At 43.7% G+C, this 22,157-nt stretch overlaps 1 protein-coding gene across 1 annotated transcript in view; it reads right to left on the reverse strand.

Moving 5' to 3' along the window:
- Positions 1-22,157, reverse strand: part of LOC124805526 (hemicentin-2-like) — a 179,246-nt gene that overhangs the window by 30,545 nt on the left and 126,544 nt on the right. The window contains exon 4 of the mRNA XM_047266094.1: positions 3,571-3,858. Within this exon, the coding sequence (XP_047122050.1) occupies positions 3,571-3,858 (288 nt within the window). The remainder of the gene's footprint in view (positions 1-3,570; positions 3,859-22,157) is intronic.

Genomic DNA, 22,157 nt, shown 5'->3' on the forward strand with positions numbered 1-22,157 from the left:
TGATCATTTATTTTGTACACATACGTTAATCGGGATTTTCGCCTTGTTACACACAGTAGGTTACACTTACTAATATTGAGAGATAACTGCCAGTCTTTACACCACGCATTTATTTTCTGCAAATCTTCATTCATTTGTTCACAACTTTCGTGTGATACTACTTTCCTGTAGACTACAGCATCATCGGCACACAGTCTAAGGCCGCTGTCAGTACCATCAACCAGATCGTATATGTAAAGTAAAAAGCAGAGGACCTATTACGCTGCCATGGGACACACCTGAAGTTACTCTTGTTTCTGTTGAAGTTACCCCGTTCAGGACGACATACTGTTCCCTGTCTGTTAGAAAACTTTCTATCCAACCCCATATGCCATCGGATACCCCGTAAGCGCGCACTTTTTGTAGCAAGCGACGGTGCGGAACTGAGTCGAACGCCTTTCGAAGTCGAGAAATATGGCATCTACCTGGGAGCCGGTATCTAGTGCCTATTTTATATCATGCACAAAGAGGGCCAGCTGTGTCTCGCATGACCGCTGTTTCCTAAAACCGTACTGGTTTCTGCATATGAGCTTCTCGGACTCTAGAAAGGACATTATGTCTGAACACAAAACATGTACCATGATTGTACAAGAAATCGATGTCAGTGAAATTGGCCGGTAATTATGTGTTTGCAACTGTCTACCCTCTTTATAGATTGCTATGACCAGGACCATCTTCCAGTCCCGTGGAACTTTCCACCGTTCCAATGATCTCTGATACATGACGGATGAGAATGGTGCTATATTTTTAGCATGTTGTTGTTGTGGTCTTCAGTCCTGAGACTGGTTTGATGCAGCTCTCCATGCTACCCCATCCTGTGCAAGCTTCTTCATCTCCCAGTACTTACTGAAACCTACATCCTTCTGAATCTGCTTAGTGTATTCATCTCTTGGTCTCCCTCTACGATTTTTACCCTTCACGCTCCCCTCCAAAGCTAATTTTGTGATCCCTTGATACCTCAGAACACGTCCTACTAACTGGTCCCTTCTTTTTGTCAAGTTGTGCCACAAACTCCTCTTCCTTCCAATTCTATTCAATACTTCAACATTAGTTACGTGATCTACCCATCCAATCTTCAGCGTTCTTCTGTAACATCACACTTCGAAAGTTTCTATTCTCTTCTTGACCAAACTAGTTATCGTCCATGTTTCACTTCCATACATGGCTACACTCCATACAAATACTTTCAGAAACGACTTCCTGACAGTTAAATCTATCCTCGATGTTAACAAATTTCTCTTCTTCAGAAACGCTTTCCTTGCCATGGCCAGTCTACATTTTATATCCTCTCTACTTCGACCATCATCAGTTATTTTGCTCCCCAAATGGCAAAACTCATTTACTACTTTAAGTGCCTCATTTCCTAATCTAATTCCATCAGCATCACCCGACTTAATTCGGCTACATTCCATTATCCACGTTTTTCTTTTGTTGATGTTCATCTTATATCCTCCTTTCAAGACACGGTCCATTCCGTTTAACTGCTCTTCCAAGGCCTTTGCTGTCTCTGACAGAATTACAATGTCATCGGCGAACCTCGAAGTTTTTATTTCGTCTTTATGGATTTTAATACCTACTCCGAATTTTTCTTTTGTTTCCTTCACTGCTTGCTCAATATACAGATTGAATAACATCGGGGAGAGGCTACAACCCTGTCTCACTGCCTTCCCAACCACTGCTTCCCTTTCATGCACCTCGACTCTTATAACTGCCATCTGGTTTCTGTACTAATTGTAAATAGCCTTTCGCTCCCTGTGTTTTACCCCTGCCACCTTTAGAATTTGAAAGAAAGTATTCCAGTCTCTAAGTCTACAAATGCTAGAAACGTAGGTTTGCCTTTCCTTAATCTTTCTTCTAAGATAAGTCGTAAGGTCAGTATTGCCTCACGTGTTCCAATATTTCTACGGAATCCAAACTGATCTTACCCGAAGTCGGCTTCTACCAGTTTTTCCATTCGTCTGTAAAGAATTCGTGTTAGTATTTTGCGGCCGTGACTTATTAAATTGATAGTTCGGTAATTTTCACATCTGTCAACACCTGCTTTGTTTGGGATTGGAATTATTATATTCTTCTTGAAGTCTGAGGGTATTTCGCCGGTCTCATACATCTTGCTCACCAGAAGGTAGAGTTTTGTCAGGACTGGCTCTCCCAAGGCCGTGAGTAGTTCTAATGGAATGTTGTCTACTTCCGGGGCCTTGTTTCAGTGCTCTGTCAAACTCTTCACGCTGTATCGTATCTCCCATTTCATCTTCATCCTCTTCCATTTCAATAAAATTGTCAAGTACATCGCCCTTGTATAGAGCCTCTATATACTCCTTCCACCTTTCTGCTTTCCCGTCTTTGCTTAGAACTGGGTTTCCATCTCAGTTCTTGATATTCATACAAGTGATTCTCTTTTCTCCAAAGGTCTCTTTAATTTTCCTGTAGGCGGTATCTATCTTACCCCTAGTGAGATAAGCCTCTACATCCTTACATTTGTCCTCTAGCCATCCCCGCTTATCCATTTTGCACTTCCTGTCGATCTCATTTTTGAGACGTTTGTATTCCCTTCTGCCGGCTTCATTTATTGCATTTGTATATTTTCTCCTTTCATCAATTAAATTCAATATTTCTTCTTTTACCATGGATTTCTACTAGCCCTCGTCTTTTTACCTACTTGATCCTCTGCTGCCTTTACTACTTCATCCCTCAGAGCTACTGTACTTCTTTCCCCCATTCCTGTCAATTGTTCCCTTATGCTCTCCCTGAAACTCTGTACAACTTGTGGATTAGTCAGTTTATCCAGGTCCCATCTCCTTAATTTCCCACCTTTTTGCAGTTTCTTCAGTTTTAATCTACAGTTAATAACCAATAGATTGTGGCCAGAGTCAACATTTGCTCCTGGAAATGTCTTACAATTTAAAACCTGGTTCCTAAATCTCTGCCTTACCATTATATGTAATCTATATGATACCTTCTAGTATCTCCAGGATTCTTCCATGTATAGAGCCTTCGTTCATGATTCTTGAACCAAATGTTGGATATGATTAAGTTATGCTCTGTGCAAAACTCTACCAGGCGGCTTCCCCTTTCATTTCTTAGCCCCAATCCATATTCACCTACTATGTTTCCTTCTCTCCCTTTTCCTACTCATGAATTCCAGTAGCATAGTCAACATAAATATTTCATGAGCACACGCTGAAGCACTTATTAGCATCTGCACAAATGTTCTGAATCCTTTCACAGTGCAACGCGTTCTCCTTAACCACCTCTGTATCTCTTTACCGTAATGTCACCGCACGTTGCTAACAGTGATCACGGGAGGCCAAGTGCAGTAATGTTGTGGTCGGGTGGCAATCAGTGCTAACCGTGAGTAGCCAGGGCGGGTCGCTAGTTAATGATAAGAATGCTAACGCCATGCTTACCTATTCCCAGGGTAGAGGTCTGACGACTGCATTATGTCATCCAGCATCTCATGGAGGCTGTGGGCTACTTGTGAAGAAAAACATTTTGAGGCACGAACGACCAGGGTTGGGTCGGAGGAAGCCTTACCGTCGAGCACGTGCAGGAAGACGGTGGCGGGCTGCATGTTGCTGGGCCTGCAGGTGTAGTTGCCGGAGTGGCGCTGGGCGGCGTCGCGCACCGACAGCTGCGCCACGGTGGTGTCCGGGGCGGCGCGCTCCACGCGCATGTCGGCGTAGTCGAGCACGCGCTCGCCGTCGTGGAACCACAGCACGTAGGCGGGCGCGTCGGGCGCCTGGCGCACCTCGCAGCGCAGCGACACCGTGCTGCCCGCGCGCACGTACAGGTCCGGCCCGCCCGCGATCTCCACCTGCGGCACTGCCCGCGGGCACCGACACACCTCGTCAGCTCCGACAGTCGACTACGCCGCTGGACAGTCACTGTAAGATATCAAGTCTGGTGTGCCACACAAGGACAAAAGTACATTACTGGCCATTAAAATTGCTACACCACCAAGATGACGTGCTACAGACACGAAAGTTAACCGACAGGAAGAAGACGCTGTCATATGCAAATTATTAGATTTTCAGAGCATTCACACAAGGTTGGCGCCGGTGGCGACGCCTACAACGTGCTGACATGAGTAAAGTTTCCAACCGGTTTCTCATACACAAACACCAGTTGACCGGCGTTGCCTGGTGAAACGTTGTTGTGATGCCTCGTGTAAGGAGGAGAAATGCGTATCATCACGTTTCCGACTTTGATAAAGGACGGATTGTTGCCTTTCGCCATTGCGGTTTATCGTATCGCGACATTGCTGCTCGCGTTGGTCGACATCCAATGACTGTTAGCAGAATATGGAATCGGTGGGTTCAATAGGGTAATACGGAACGCCGTGCTGGATCCCAACGGCCTCGTATCACTAGCAGCCGAGATGACAAGCATCTCATCCGCATGGTTGTGACGGATCGTGCTGCCACGTCTCGATCCCTGAGTCAATAGATGGCGATGTTTGCAAGACAACAACTATCTGCACGAACAGTTCGACGACGTTAGCAGCAGCATGGTATATCATCTCGGAGACCATGGCTGCGGTTACCCTTGACGCTGCATCACAGACAGGAGCGCCTGCAATGGTGTACTCAACGACGAACCTGGGTGCACGAATGGCAAAACGTCATTTTGTTGGATGAATCCAGGTTCTGTTTACAGCATCATGATGGTCGCATTCGTGTTTGACGACATCGCGGTGAACGCACATTGGAAGCGTGTATTCGTCATCAGCATACTGGCGTATCACCCGGCGTGATGGTATGGGGTGCCATTGGTTAACGTTAGGGTCACCTCTTGTTCGCGTTGACGGCACTTTGAACAGTGGACGTTACATTTCAGATGTGTTACGACCCGTGGCTCTACCTTCATTCGAAGCCTGCGAAACCCTACATTTCAGCAGGATTATGCACGACCGTATGTTGCAGGTCCTGTACGGGTCTCTCTGGATACAGGAAATGTTCGACTGCTGCCCTGGCCAGCACATTCTCCAGATCTCTCACCGATTGAAAACGTCTGGTCAGTGGTGGCCGAGCAACTGGCTCATCACAATACGACAGTCACTACTCTTGATGAACTGTGGCATCGTGTTGATGCTGCATGGGCAGCTGTATCTGTACAAACCATCCAAACTCTGTTGTACTCCTACCGTATATTGTTGTACTCAATGCCTAGGCGTATCACGGCCGTTATTAGAAGAAAGGTGCCAATTATGCGATAGTTCCCTAATATCAGACACCCCAACTGTAGTCATGTTAGGGGTTGCATTCAGGTGGAGAGTTTCTTAAACACGTCTATTGTGTGCCAGACGACGACACAGCGAGTAGGACACTGTACGTAGACGTTGATACAAAATTTCTTGTGTTTGGAGTTTTTGCGACATCGGTGTTAAGACAATATTTCAGCTTAAAGGTGAGTGGATATTACTGCACTCTTTTATTGTTGTTATTTGTGACGGTATTACATATAATTAATATCAATTAGATTCATTTTCCAACGAACGTTGTTAGCAAGTGCGTGATTCTTTGTGTAAGATGGCGAAATTCCTAATATGCGATAGTATGGGGATCCAAATACGCGACAATGTCGCATATTACAATACCTATCGCATATTGGGGGGAACTCGTTCTCTCACGATTTGTTATATGTGATTTAACCAATACTATCATGAGATAACAATATTTTATCATTTGTTGTAGTAAAATTTTGGCAACTGCGTTTATTTTAATTCGATTAAATTATCATAAACAGGGATTACTTTGACTAGTCTTATGATCAGAAATTGGAATGTTTTCTGCAACTTTCTTTCAAGGCAGTATTTTGATCCCAATTTGATCAATATTACTCCAAATTCAAATTACTCCGTTCACAGTACTTATAAAAAAATAATCGAACAAATAAAATCATAGAAGTTGATGTTCTTTAAGAAGTATGTCTGATTATTGTATTTATTCTTTGTAGATGGCATTATCACCTAAAAGGAAAAGGTGGGATAAAGACGCCATGGTTCGTGTCATTACATGTGTGAGAAATGGCGAGATGGGGTACTCAAAAGACTCAAAAGTTTTTGCTGTACCAAAACGTAGTTTGGAAAGCTATATCAAGGATAAAATTCGTTCACTCGAGAAGCTGGTTGGTGTTAATCTTGGCAGTATGCTTGTTTTCTCATCTCAACTGGAGGATGAACTAGTGAAATACTGCCTTGTAATGGAAGAATAGACTGAAGAATCCAATTCAGAAAAGGCTTCAGCAGGAAAGAAATTGCTCCGAGTTTTCCTTCAGAGACATCCCATTTTATCAATGAGAACTCCTCAGGGTCTTGCAGCAGCAAGACTGAAAGCTTTCACTCCAGAAAATGTGGGGAGATTTTTTTACATTTAGGGAGTCTGTGCTATCTAAAGTCAGCCATAACCCGCATCGAGTCTTCAATGCTGACGAAACTGGGGTGACGTCTGTGCAGCACAAACACAGTGAGGTTATTGCTATGAAAGGGAAGAGACAAGTTGCTGCCTTGGCTTCAACAGAAAGAGGAAATCTCATCACAGTTGTAAAGTGTATGAATGCAGCTGGCACTTATGTTCCACCAGTAATCGTCTTCCCAACGAACAATATGAAGCAGGAATTGATGAACGGCGCACCTGCAGGATCAGTATCAGCTTGTCATCCAAGTGGCTGGATACAAACTCAGTTTTACTGAGTGGTTTCATCATTTTGTGAGTCATGTCAAGCCATCTTCAAATGACCCTGTCATTTTGAATCTTGATGGGCGTGATTCCCACACAAAGAATCTCGGTGTGTAAAATAAATCACGTGAAAAGAATTTTTATATTGTATGTTTACCACCTCACTCAACGCATAAATAGCAGCCACTTGACGTCGGATTTGTGGGGCCTTTGAAAAGCTACTATGCCCAAGAGATAGAAACGTGGTTGGCAAGTAACCCAGTTCGTATTATCACCCCATTATTAATAGCCTGGTTATTTGTGGCAGCTTACAACCGAGCTGCAACAATGGAAGCATCTGTGAATGCCTTCAGAAAAACAGGTCTCATCCCAAGCAAAAGAAACATCTTTAGGGAACATGAATTTTCAGTTCGTCGCCATGCTGACGTTCTTCAAGACAGAGATGCCAAAAACAAAACTGAAACTACTGATGGTGATGGTCAAGCTGTCAGCCCGGCAGACATCACACTTCTCCCACACATCGCAAAACTACATGGAGATAGTCAATTAGGTCAAACATCGTGTTCGTGCTCTGCTGCGTTACTAACTTCAACTCCATATGTGAAGCAATGGCAAGAATCTAAACAGAAGAAATTAGAGGCTGAAATTAAGAAAGAAGCCAGAAAGTTTTTTGGGGAGAAGAGTGGAAAATCTTCAAATCGTAGACCTAAAGCAGAAGAATCGTCTAGTGACTCGGCATCCGATGTCCATCTTGATGACAGTGGGGATTCAGACAGCAGTGATGACGATGACGCAGTGTGTCTGTTCTGTACTGGGCGCTTTTCTGAAGGCAAAAACGGGGAGAAATGGGCACAGTGCACCAAATGTTATCGCTGGGCTCATGAAGATTTTGGTGTCACAAAAGACAATTTTGTTTGCCCCGGATGTCGTAAATATAAACCTAAGTAGTGTGAAATGAGTGAAGGATAACAGAAATGAATGAACATGTAAAAATTATATATTCATATGTCATTATTCTGTAATAAAATAATTAAAGCAAAATATTATTACTGTCTCATATTAGGAAACCTTGATCTCATTTCTACGAAATGCCTTGTTTGAGAAGATTTAATAACTATTCGGAAAGATTGTTTATTTTTGCAAATATTGTAATTGTATGATAAAATTAAATAATGCAAGATATTATTACCGTCATAAGAATACAATTGCAATTACTTTTAGGTCTTTCAAGTGGGTTTACAAAAGTGTGTCTCATATTAGGCAGCTTTCCTCTACGACCAGAGGTGATTGTTCTGGGTACTGATTTCTCAGGATCTATGCATCCAAATTGTGTCCAAATGTAATCACGTATCAGTTCTAGTACAATATATTTGTCCAATGAATACCCGTTTATCATCTGCTTTTCTTCTTGGTGCAGCTATTTTAATGGCCAGTAGTGTATCTTTCGGATGATGTTCGGTGCCGAGTAACGTAGCTCGATGAAACTGGACCTCGCATAGAAAGAAATGCTACATTATAGCAAAGAGGTTAGCTGAAAAAATTACGCACTGAGACACAAAGTACACTCTTATTCAAAGAATATTATTGCACTGAATTCTACTCAATTTGTGAAGGACGTTACAAAGAGCGGGATATGATTCTTAATACAGTGTGTGATCCCAGGGACGATACCGCACAAGCAGCAACCCGCTACCATACAGGGCACAAGGGGAATATGGACTTCTTGTGGTAGTACGCTCCATTGCTCCACCAGCGCGGGTGATAACTGCAGGATAGGCTTTGGTGCATGTGGGCGAGTTGCATTTTTTATCCCCAACCCAAAGCACACGAGCCTGAAGGACATAAGTCTGGGGATGGGGGAGGGGGAAGCGGTGAGGGGGTAGGGAAGGGGGACGGGGGACCACAAAAACGACCATGTTTGTCAACGGTGGACGCGCCCTCGAACGGCGAGAGCTGATGCACCCATGAAGATGATCGTTTTTGTGTCCTACGTTTTATAGTCTGGACAGACATAATGTTGCATAGACGTAGCACTCCGGTTTCAGGCCACAAGTTGCCCATCGGTACCATCCGACCGCCGTATCATCCTCAGTTGAGGATGCAGATAGGACGGGCATGTGGTCAGCACACCGCTCTCCCAGTCGTTATGATGGTTTCTGTGAACGGAGCCGCTACTATTTGGTCGAGTAGCTCCTCAATTGGCATCACGAGGCTGAGTGCACCCCGAAAAATTACAACAGCGCATGGCGGCGCGAACGGTCACCCATCCTAGTGCCGGCCACGCCCAACAGTGCTTAACTTCGGCTATCTGACGGGAACCGGTGTATCCACTGCAGCAAGGCCGTTGCCTTGCATAGACGTACAGAACTCCAAATTCTTGAACAAGGTACAGACACCGGCCGACGTCACTGTAGCACTGTGCTCCATCCCCATGCACCTCTTTTCAGCTCTGCGTTTGGTCCTCACTTCATTGTTATGAATGACAGTGCACGACCGTACCGAACTGCGCAGGATGGGGAGCTCTCTCAACGAGAGGCTATTCGGCGAACAGACTGGTTGGCCTGCCCACTCCTCCGACATAAATCTCGTGGAGTACGAGTGGGATGGTTTGGGAGACGTATTGCAGTTCATCCACGTGACAATCCGTCAGTTGTCAACTGTACCGCTGGAGGAATGGAATGCCTTACCACATTAACTCCTTACCAAACTGGTGACTACCATGGAAGCACATTGCAGGGCATGTATTGCCGTTCGTGGCGATCACACATCCTATTGAAGACCATGCCCCGCCTTTTGTGATGTCCAGGGTCATTATAAATCGCGGTGACTTCAGCGTAATTATTGACTTTGAATTACACTTCAGTTATGTTAGTTCCATTCAATACCTCTTTCAGTTACATTCCGCACTGTAGCAGCTTTTTCTGTGTATGGTCCAGGTTTCATCGAGATATATTTAGTGACACATGATGTGAAAGATAGTTCCCTCCTTAAGCGTTGCGCACCACTGTATTTGTAAGCAACTCAACATTTCGACCAGAAGACTTGTAATAATACCAACAAACACGATAAGATATTCTGACTGTTTACTGAACATTAATTAGGTGCAACTATTTTCGTTTGGATTTAACACTGCTGCTTTTCTACCTGTCACACATTTTATATCACTGGGAACCGTTTACGGATGCTAAACTTCTTTTTAAACCAGTGTTAGCTTATAATTGGTAATAAATATAATTTTTTGCATCTAGTGTTCTAGGCACGAACATCAGCACTCCTTTCGATTGTTGATGGATTCTTTTTGTTCATCTTTTCCAGTGTGTCTGCGAGTTGCTATTGTCATATTCATCTTGGCAATGTTAAGGCCCCTATACACAGGCCGACCAGTCGGTCGATCTCACCTGCCATGCAGGTTTGCCCCGACACCTTCGCCTGTGTGTGGGCGATTTTATAGCGGTCGGGTCCGTGGTCTGGGCACGTCGGTTTGTTGGCAGACCTCTACCTGCTTGCCTCGATCGCTGCCTGCCATCCTAAGCTCCGTCAGTACACACAGGTAAGGTCCATCAGGCAGTCGCTGTGTGCCCACACGCGTGTGGGGGGCAGAGAGTTTTGGCTGACCACTCTGGTTGTGAATGGGTTGTCTTAAGTGGCACTTGCCGATTGAATGCCCTTTTTGACACAAGCACTGCCCGCCTCGCAACAGGATTTGTGTACCGAATCTGTCTCCATCAATAGTAAATTTCATTTTCAAGTCTGAGATGATATCCTCAGAGTTTCCGTAGCGTATACCTCAGGCGAGACTTGTACAAGCCCGGTGTTTAGCTTGGTTGATGAGGAAAACCGCTTAAAAAGCACCTCCAAACTACCCATTTCACCAGCCCTTGTAGTTAATCTATGAAGCAGATCCGATCCGGGAAGGCTCCCCTCCCTGAATCCCGGAAGCGCCACATTAACTCTCGGTTACCTGGTTGTGTCTTAAATTATAATGGATTATTTACGACGAATATACATATCATATAGTATGAAGGTGCTCTTAAAATCCCTAAGTTCCTAAAGAGGACAAATGGACATCACATATAATTGTTACTGCTCGTTTTCGTGCAATCAGTTCTTTCTACGTGATGAAATTCACCCAGAAAACTGTTGTATGACATTACTGAGTGGAAGTACCCAAAACAGATTAAGAAGTTGGTTCGTCTGTGGTTTCAGTGGCCTTATATCCGACATGCTTAGCAGGAAAGTGCGAGGGACAGTCAATATACGAGCTCGTAGGGTCCATAGCAATGACAGCCAAAACAACCCATCTTCCGAATGAGAACAACCACCATGGCGTGTTGTTAAAGACAACACCGGACGCCACGGCCGCCACTCACGGACACTTGCCTCGCTGACAGGCAGCAGTCACGTCGCCCCTAGGAGATGCAGCTAGCCTCGATCTATCTCCTTCCGCCATATTAGGTAGCCGAAATAGCCCCCGACAGCTTCTTCTGCGCACGCTGTACTTAAAGCGCCGCACCGCCAGTGTCCGACAGACTAAGCCTACTCACTAGCGTGAGCGTGAAGAAAGCGGCCAGTTGTAAACATCTAGGCCGCGCAGCGACTTGGCACCAGGACATCGGTATTCAACAGCTTGTTACCGCGTTATGTTCTTGGAGAAACATCTTGAACAGTGGTCCTCCGTGGCATAGGCCTTAGCCATTTTAGGCTCTCGAATTTGTCTGCTACGACAAAAAGTTGCAATCGATGTGTGCATCTTCGTGTTTACTCAGTGCAATGACTGCGTCATTAAATTTCGCGTGTCCAGTCGCATAATCTCAACTTCTTCTTATAATAGTCACAACTTCTGGATTCAGACTGTCTGGGTCGCAATGGCAAGTCAAACGTCATGCAAGGAATGACATTTGTGATCATATGACTCGTTTCGGAATTTATACATCATCAGATTTCTAGGAGAGATTGCTTCACGTAGATATGGCCTGTCAATTTGTATGTGAAACTTCGCTAAAGGTAGTTTGCGAATGCGAATGTTTGTTTCACATTAAACTACACACATGCAGCAATTGCTCCTGGTTGATTCATGATGGATAAATTCCGAAATACGCCGTATCAGAAATATCCAATATTTGCCTGCTGTTTTGACTATAGCCACTGCGACCAAATCAGCTTGAATACAAAGCTGCTGAGCATTATAATTATGGTCTCCTGCCTCCTGCGTGATTTTTTGTCACAGTTATATTCATCTTCTGCTATTTCGACAGTATATCGTTCGCCGCGCGGGATTAGCCGAACGGTCTGAAGCGCTGCAGTGATGGACTGTGAGGTTGATCCCGGCGGAGGTTCGAGTCCTCCCTCGGGCATGGGTGTGTGTGTTTCTCCTTAGGATAATTTAGGTTAAGTAATGTGTAAGCTTAGGGACTGACGACCTTAGCAGTGAAGTCCGATAAGATTTCACACACATTTGAACATTTTTTGTAAATCGTTCAGTCACCTTCACTGTGAGCCGAAAGACAGACTCCTATACTCTCTTCGTCACTTTAAATCCATCGACTACCTCACGCCGGCTGTTGTGACCGAGCTGTTGTAGGCGCTTCAGTTTGGAACCGCGCTACCGCTACGGTTGCGGGTTCGAATCCTGCCTCTGGCACGGATGTGTGTGATGTCCTTAGGTTAGTTAGATTTAAGTAATTCTAAGTTCTAGGGGACATGACCTCAGATGTTACTGTCTCACTTTGCACGCAGCAACCGATATACAGGTGCCAGATACGTTGATCGGCAGTAAATAAGTACAACGTACATTAACTGAGTCCACGGTGGATGTCGATGTATCACTGAGAGCTGCGTTGTCGCGACGTCTTTATAAGTTCATTACAGAAAGCGCAGGATTCCATGATTTATTCAAGCTGAAGTAGATATTCTTTTAATTAAATTAGTAGCGACGCGAATTTCAGTTTCTTCATTCACAACCGAGTCCCAGAAAGATGAAGCAGAGGCCAAAATTTCGACGTTTTCGTACATCATAGGCTAGACTGACCTGCATCGGCAGAGCCCTGTGCCACAGCCGATTTATTAGGCTGTAAGAGCAGGATGTAAGTGCGGTGTTGTTTACATCTTTCATGGGTTATACGAATCGTCTGTCCGGTGTCTGAAAAGCCACATTGGGCGATGACTTTGTGTACCCCAGCCTTTCGAGCATCAAACCGTGTTTAACGTATATACTGCATGTCCCAACGGATGCAGATTTATACTTACGTGCAAATAGCTACCACCATCCTTCGCAGACGATGAGTTTTCTCAAATTTTGGTGCACAGAGCACACATCACTGCTGACGACAGCAGTCTTCATGACGAGCGCTATGAATGAAACGAAAGGTAGACTATAAGCAGTGCAGAAGAAAACAGAGAAAGATTCAAATCCATGGCTTTCGTGTCATAAGTGGGATATCTACAGTCAGAAATAAGACGGATTATTCGCAAGCATAAAGTAAGTGACTTCTCGTCCTACACCGAAGACAGCAGCGTTCTTGGGTTCCATTAAACTTTATCTTATGCTCAGAAAGGCTGCTTTATGCAAGATCCCCTGTGATTGTGGCCTTCCATACATCAGACAAACGATTCGTATAATCCACCGCACGTATATAAGGCTCTTACAGCCTAATAAATCGGCTGTGGCAGAGCGATATAGTGATGCAGGTCACTCAAGTCTACCCTGTGAGAAAACGTGGAAATTTTAGCGTGCACTGCATCTTTCTGGGACTTGGTTGTGAAAGAGGTAACTGAAATTTGCTTGGCGACTAATTTAATTAAAAGAATGGCTGCTTCAGCTTGGATAAATCATGGAATCCGGCGCTTTCTGTAATGAACTTATAAAGACGTCGCGACAGCGCAGATCTCAGTGATACATCGAGAACCCAGCGTTGATTCACTGCGCAATCGCAGATGCAATTCACGCGCGTTGTACTTCTCTGTGGCCGATCGACGTCTCTGGCGCCTGTGTCTCTCTTGTCGCATGCACAGTGACGCGGTCCGCCAGGTTAAAAGAACGGAGCGAGTGTTGGAGCGTCGATGTTTCACCTCACTGCGAAGGTGGCTGAACGATATACAGCCGAAATGTTAGAAGAAGAAGCTGACTTAATGCAGCTACACACCCGAAATCTAAAGCTACAGTTATAGTCCTTGTCGGGGTACTTACAGGGTGACAATTACTGAATCACGTGAAAAAAAAAAAAACGTAAATTAGCTACAAGCTACGGCGTGCACACACTTTAAGTTTCGGAACACTGATGCTGTCGATGGCCTCTTGAATCGCTATTTTCAGCTGAGCACTGGTTGAGGTTATTGCTGTACACCTTGCTTTAATATAGACCCATAAAAAGATGTCGTATATGTTCAGATCCGGGGAATACGGCGGCCAGTCGAGGCCCATACCAGTGGCCTCTGGGTATCCCAGAGCCAGAATGCGATTTCCCAAAGTGCTCCTCCAGGGCATCAAACACTCTCCTGCTTCCATAGGGTCGAGCTCCGGCTTGTATGGACCACATATCGTTGACATCAAGGTCACTTTGAATAATAAGGGAAAGTTTTCAATCCCCAAATTGCGCCAATTTTGGTTATTGACGAACCCATCCAAATGAAAGTGGATTTCGTCAAATGTTCAAATGTATGTGAAATCTTATGGGACTTAACTGGTAAAGTCATCCGTCCCTAAGCTTACACACTATAGAACGTAAAATATCCTCTGGACAAACACACACAACCATGCCCGAGGGAGGACTCGAACCTCTGCCGGGACCAGCCGCACAGTCCATGACTGCAGCACTTTCAGACCGCTCGGCTAACCTCGCGCGGCTGGACTTCGTCGCTAAACCAAACGATGCATGGGCGTAATAATCCCTATCATGCCCGGCGGCCAGTCCTGCGGTTTGAACGTCCTAACACAAACCGTTCAGGAATTATGGCAATTTTATTTCACATAGTTCAATAATTGTCACCATGTATGTGCTCGAGCAGAATCAGTTACACTCACGAACAGAATCTATTATCACTTAGCAGTTAGCTATAAAGCTGTAAAGTGCCATTCTATGTTCTTTTTAAAACATGCTTTGTTTCTTGTCTACCTGGGAGTGAGATCCCGCTTACCGAGTCCTCGATGGCCTACTTCAGCGTGTTTGCAAAGTTAGGTGAATTCAATGGTTCCAGCAGCTGAGTAATCAGCTTCTTTCAATTCAAGTTTTCACCAACATGTACACCCAAAAAGGTGGAGCAGTCTACCCACTCTACAGACTCGTCTATCGTCTTTCCTGACTCCTTTACGTATGCTAGATTAATTGATGATAAACTATTTGTTCTGCGGAACTGAATATAGCGTGTTTTCTAAAAACTTAACGACCCTATTTTCAAATAATCACTTAATAATTCCTTGGACAACATCAATAACAATTTCTTCTGTCGCTTTCTCTGGTATAAGATTTATTATAACTATGCTGTTGGCTATTAAATATAAGAGGCGTTCAAACAGAAACGAGCTGGAGGCATAATTACAACAACCAGTACCTGTATGTTAGAAGTATGGACCCTGGCTTTCGAGACAGTTGTCCCACTGCGGCACAAGGCGGTGAATGGCTGTCTCATAAAATTCACGGGACTAACTATGCTAACCAGTTCAGCAGGTACAGGAACTGGTTTCTGTAATTATGCCTCCGGGTCGTTTCTTTGTGAGCGTCCCTTATATGGAACATCGGTAGGGACAGAAAATAACGAAGTTTCGCTTATTCTGCGTGTACAGTACAACAGGATAAACATCAGACCAAATTTGTAGATTATTTGAGGATATACAGGGTACGAAATTTACTAAGCAGGGCTGCTCCCCTGGCAGCAACTGTAGCTCTAGGTCGGCAGGTCGTCGAGTCAAACCCGGATGACAGACTCAGATACGACATTCAAGGTTGCTTCAACTCCGTTATATCAGAATTCTACACCAGCAGTAGTTGCCGACTGGTTGGCTTGACAGTCAATCGGCAACTTATGATCAGATGTTCTCAATGGGTGAAAGATCTACAGAACGTGCTGGCTAGGTCAACAGATGAACGCCCTCTGGTGTCATGATAGATCAAGGTTTCACCGGCAACATGTGGTCTCGCGTTATCTTGTTGACACTGAAGGAATGTGAGCTCCTGCACGAAAGTACAGAAATTGTTCTGTTGAATTTAGGTTACGGAATATTTCACACTACTATACGACTGTCAGTTCAACTAAATATCTTACGGCTACGAACACTTTAAACAGTACCATCACAGAAAAATATTTAGTCAAGAAGGTGAGCCAAACACTGCGTTTTATCTGCTGAACAGATAGAAGATGCAATAAACGCACAGAACAGACTGCTTACTCAACGCTTGTCCGTTCACTTGTATGGCACTGCTGCGCTATATGGGATCCTTATCTGGTAGATTGGCAGAAAACGTCGAAAATGTTGAAAGATGCTTTTGTGTTACCTCCTATTCCAGAACAGTCCTGCAAGCCCTGAGGTCACAAGACTAACAGAACAGATTACAATTTTTTCAGTGGATTCTAAGATGAGCGCTCAAGTTTACAAATAAATGGTTCAAATGGCTCTGAGCACTATGGGACTTAACTTCTGAAGTCATCAGTCCCCTAGAACTTAGAACTACTTAAACCTAACTAACCTAACGACATCACACACATCTATACCCGAGGCAGGATTCGAACCTGCGACTGTAGCGGTCTCGCTGAAGTTTACAGTTCACAGCTCTATTTTATTCGCGGATGAGGAGTGATCACCATAATAGTGACGTGAGGGTGCAAATAAAGCGAAGCAAGTAATTTTAGTATCAGTGTGCGAGCAGGAATTGTGAGCGATTAAACCATAGGGCGAAGTACTACCGTAAAAATTAACAGATACTACTTGACACCAATTTCTGTACGCAAAACTGCAAACCGCTACCTTTGCAGAAAGAAATTTCTTATGGTCCACACACGAGGTAGTTCGAGCACATTTTATAGGGTGTGTGACAACACTTAAGGACAGTTATCTATACAGGTTATGATTTGCTGCTAGACCGTAACGTGTATAAAGATCAAGCCAGAATTTAAAAAAATTAAGTATCGATATGATGAGTAACCTGCCAGTTCTTACACTTCATGGTAGACTTTTTGGCTAAAATGGTTCAAATGGCTCTGAGCACTATGTGACTCAACTGCTGAGGTCATTAGTCCCCTAGAACTTAGAACTAGTTAAACCTAACTAACCTAAGGACATCACAAACATCCATGCCCGAGGCAGGATTCGAACCTGCGACCGTAGCGGTCTTGCGGTTCCAGACTGCAGCGCCTTTAACCGCACGGCCACTTCGGCCGGCTCAGGCTTTTTGGTTAACTGTGCGCAAAACAGCAGTATATTCCGTTAACTCGGAAATTTACTTGTTCAGAAGAATCTCAGTTGTTATAAGAATCAAAAGCTTTGATATTAGGAAAGCACCATACTTATATGATTGTCACAGGGTCGGTACAAAGAGAAACCGGCATGTGGTGTAATATAGACCTAGATGAACGCTACACGTTTGAAACGTATTATTATAGAAATTATCTTACGTCACGAGTTCACGATATAGGGAGTTAATTTGAGACATTAACAACACAACAATTAAAAAAGAATTTAATTCATATGTTTGCCCAGTTTATAAATGTATTCAGTTGCACTCACAGAGAGATTGTGGGAACTCAACATAGAGGCTAAGAACTAAAACAGGGAAGTTCTCCTTGACACCTTGTGACAATATACTATTATTGTACAGAGAATGGTAAAAAAATTGATCGCCTTCAGATCATGGAAACCCTCCCTACGTTCGTCATTGGTAAGGGTACCCCGTGACACCTACACCAGTCGTTGTCCTTCTCAAATCTGCTACCAGACAGTAATGAAGTAGTGCGGTGTGTATGTGTGTGTGTGTGTGTGTGTGTGTGTGTGTGTGTGTGAGGGGATCGTAGTGAAAGAGAAAGGCAGGTATTCTCACAAGAGTCTCTCAAAATCACGTATCAACATCTCTTTACAACATCTTTGTTGCAAGTGATCAAGACTATAACTGTATTATGACTCCCTAAGCAGACGTATAAAACACCGAGCGTTCTAATGTTTCGAATTTTGAAAGAAATTTTCCCTGGTATATGTAATTATGCCCAATGACACGTGTACGTCCGGTGTAAGCGCCAGCAGACATCTGCTAATCAGCTGATGACAGTGCAACGAGCAGTTAGAATCTATAGGCTAAACTATATGAAAACTGTCAGCCCTTTAGTGTGAATACACACCCATTTGTTATTCTTAGTAAGAATTTTTAAATTAGGAAAAATTATGCGTTCCAAAGATATGAAAAGGCGATTCCACAGTGCAGATCTTTCAAAATATTTACTTTTTTGTTCTACAAATGACTTCGTTCTTATCAGAGGAAGATAGTTTTATTGATGAACTCCTGTTTTCCCATTTGCGTGCCGTCCTCCTGCTTAGCTAAGCCGGCACGGTAGCTCAGCGTGTTCGGTCAGAGAGCCGATTGGCCTCTGTAATAAAAAACTGAGTGGATGGATCAACCACCGAACTTGAAGAGGATGTCTTGCGACGTCAGCAACGACCAAACACAAAAAAAAGCTGCATGGTAACGTGCTTGTCTCCCATGTAGCGGACCCGGGTTCGATTCCCGGCCGAGTTGATTTTTCTCTGCTCGTGGACTGCGTGTTGTGTTGTCCTAATCATTTCATCCTCATCAACGACACGCAAGTCACCCATTGTGGCGTCGATTGAAAGAAGACTCTCACTCGGTGGCCGAATGGATAGGAGGACTCCCGGCTAACAGTGCCAAACGCTCATTTCATTTCACTTGCTTGCCTTCGGTGGAACCGGCACCAATGTTTTAAATGACTTTTTTTCGGGACGTTACATAAGTGCGCTTGGTCGTTGTAGGTCGACTACCTGTCGCCTTAGACAGCCTTGAGCTTTTTAAGTGACGGTATTAAATACTGTGTTCATTCTTATTCAGATCAAGCCGACGTCTCATTTAGTAGTCTTCTCGTTTCTTCTGATTTTGGATTTCTTCTTTCCTCCTCTGTTTGTCCGTAATAAGTCACGTTCATAAGATACGTATTTATGACGCGCCATTTAGTTCAGCTGCCGGTGTCTTCCTTAATTCTTTCATGAATGGTAGTGGAGGTTTGCTGGGGCCTTTAGAACAAAGTTAATTTAAAATTCCTACACATCTGCATGATCTTGCAGACTGAACTACAACCAACTCCACAATCCGCATATATTTTGTTGCACGAATTGGTTTCGTGTAGTCGTAACGTGGTAGAATCTTGGAGCTTAGTGACTCTTTCTCAGCTGACTTTGTACTGAGGCTGGATATGTCTACACTGAATGTCTCCTTACTTTTAGTATATTTGAAGAGCGTCCAATACCCATTGTGACGTATAGCGGCCTTAGATGAAATCATTTTGTTACAGACTGTCCTTCTGCGTAGTAAAGACAAGGTCACGTGCTCCTACTCGTGGAAAGAATGAACGCAGAAGGTTTGGAATTTTCGTCTCGTCAATTGGGAAGTTAATATGAGTGTGAAATTACCGTGGAAAACCAGAACCGAAATAACACAACAGGAATTTCAGTTTGATTACCAAAAAATGCAAGTCCTTTAACCACATAAATTCTTCCCTCTGCCTTATTACCATATTCCATCCTGTTTGCTTTAAGTGATATCTCAACAGATGAAACAACACATCTCTGTCTTCCCTGAAAGTCTTCAAGAAATAATTTAAAATAACGGAGCAATATCGTTGTCGATTATTTAACGGTTAAAGCTTAACGTTATCTTACTGGTTCATGGACAATGGATTGAAGAAATTACTATAAATCAAGGGGAAAATAATAATGTTCATATTACTCGTGCCTCAGACTTCGAAATTAAAATATTTTAATCACGAAGTAATATCTATCTTTACCAAAAGGCTGATATTACCCACAATGGGAATATTCCTAGTCGCATGACTTTTCAGTAGGAGAGTGAGATGGTCTATAGTAAGAGAAACAGTTGCAGTGTCATGAATGTTCTACCGAATGAACGCAGAAAGCGTGAAAAGCTCTCTGTTATCGGTAGTTAACGAGGGCAAAGGTAACAGAATGACAAAGCCAGCTGCTCTCAGATGACACAATCGACATGGTGGCGTTGACAACACTCGATCACCCTTGTAGTGCCACGGCTGACGCAGCTTCAGAAAATATCGCTGTACACAAACGTATCGGATATGCCATTATATATCGATAAGCGTTAGCGAACAACGATAACATTCACAAACCATAATTGGCTCTGGGACCTCACGTAGAAACTGGGGATTCATGTACTGATCTACTGCATTGTAAATAGGGCAAATAAGCAAAAAAATTAACGAAAAGTAAAGGATTATCAGAACAGACGTTTGGTTTGAAATATTTAATCCATCACAAATATTGAATTCTAAACAGGTGGTAACAATCGTGGATTTAATTAAGGTATTTGACTCTTTTTACAGGGAAATACGGCATTGTAAATATGGCAAATAAGCAAAATATTTAACGAAAAGTAAAGGATTATCAGAAAAGACGTTTAATTTGAAATATTTAATCCATCACAAATACTGAATTCTAAACAGGTGGTAACAATCGTGGATTTAATTAAGGTATTTGACTCTTTTTACAGGGAAACTCGAGACAAAGTAATCTAGGAATTTTTTGTTAAACCTAAAGTGGTATATGTAATCCGTGATACGCTTACAAAGACAATCTCGAAACCGATGTTCATAGGAGTAATTTTTAAGCTCTTTAAAATAAACGCGTGTGTAAGACAGATTGTTAGATTGAACATAGTTGTCTTCAATTGTGTATCGGAAAAATGCTAAGAATTTCAGAAAAATATGGGAAAGTGTATTGAAGTAAATCGCCTGCTATTTGCGGAATATTTTGTTGCACTATCCGAATATACCCTGGATACATATTTTGTACCACTGATTGCACATCAGTCGCGGGAAATCTCTCTTATCGCAGCTTTTGTGCAAAGTGGGTACGTACTGAAAATACGAACAACGAATATCAAGCGGACGAGAATTTCTGGATGGATATCAACAAGATGGCGGTCATTTGTTGTCGCAAAACTTTAGGGGGCACGAAAGTGACTACATGAGACCAGTGCAGTAATTATGGGCAAAGGTTTTTGGTTTAAGCCTGGGCCGCCGTTGTCCACCTGGAACATTTCCCATATGGAGAACTGTAAGGAGAGGAATCAAAAGAGTACATTCAACGTTACCAATAGCGCTCAGAAGTGAACGGTCATTACGTAAAATAGTGCAGTACATTTGTAGGAAACGAAAACAGTCATTAAAAGTTTGTCTGAGGAATACTCACTGCCGGAAAAATAGTGCAACTGAAAAGACGACGTCGATTTTGACTCTATGAAGGCATATGCCACCTGGACGATAGTAGATGAACTGATACTGCTTTCAACGATGTTTGCCAACAGATAGTGTAGTGTCATAGTTACCAGAGCGCCATTCGTGTATACCTTATAATAGGTAATGCTCACAGTCAAAAGGCTCACTGTGGCGGTAACGTGTGAAACAAGCAGGCAACCATGATACGGAGACGCGCTCGTGCTTCCTTCAGCTTACTGATAGTGGCGTTCCAGGTAGCGGGATAGCCTTTTCAAAAAACTGCCATACAAGTTCGATGTGCCGGGTCAGTTTTGGAACATTGCTGGTATCAGTAGTCACGTGAACATTCTTACATCCATAGACGACGTTCTGGACGTCCACACAACATAGAGAGCCGCTATGATCATCGTACTGTAAGGGCAGCAGTGGCAGATCGCACAGCTATGACAGCACAGACAAGAGGCCCTGTGAACCCATACTTGTCAACACAAACTGTTGCGAACCGGTTATTAGCGGTGAGACTAAGAGTACGCTCCCCTTTAACCCGACTCCCACTCACGCCATAGCATCGACTTGCATGACTCGACTGGTGCCATCAGAAGATCACCTGCAAGACGGAATGGTGCGCCATGATCTTCAGCGATGAACGTAGATTCCCACCTACTCAGAACTTACGCTTGTTCGCTTGTACGATGTAGACGTGGCGAGCACTGTTTCTTAGTTCATGTCCTACGTGAGTGACAGAAGCGAGCAACAACGAGCGACTTCTGGATACGCGACATTCCCGGATTCGATTCCCGGCGGGGTCAGGGATTTTCTCTGCCTCGTGATGGCTGGGTGTTGTGTGATGTCCTTAGGTAAGTTAGGTTTAAGTAGTTCTAAGTTCTAGGGGACTGATGACCATAGATGTTAAGTCCCATAGTGCTCAGAGCCATTTGAACCATTTGATACGCGACACTCCAGCGACAAGCAGCAACATCCGGCGAA

The sequence above is a fragment of the Schistocerca piceifrons genome, chromosome 7 (assembly GCF_021461385.2).
Source record: "Schistocerca piceifrons isolate TAMUIC-IGC-003096 chromosome 7, iqSchPice1.1, whole genome shotgun sequence".
Classification (NCBI taxonomy): domain Eukaryota; kingdom Metazoa; phylum Arthropoda; class Insecta; order Orthoptera; family Acrididae; genus Schistocerca; species Schistocerca piceifrons.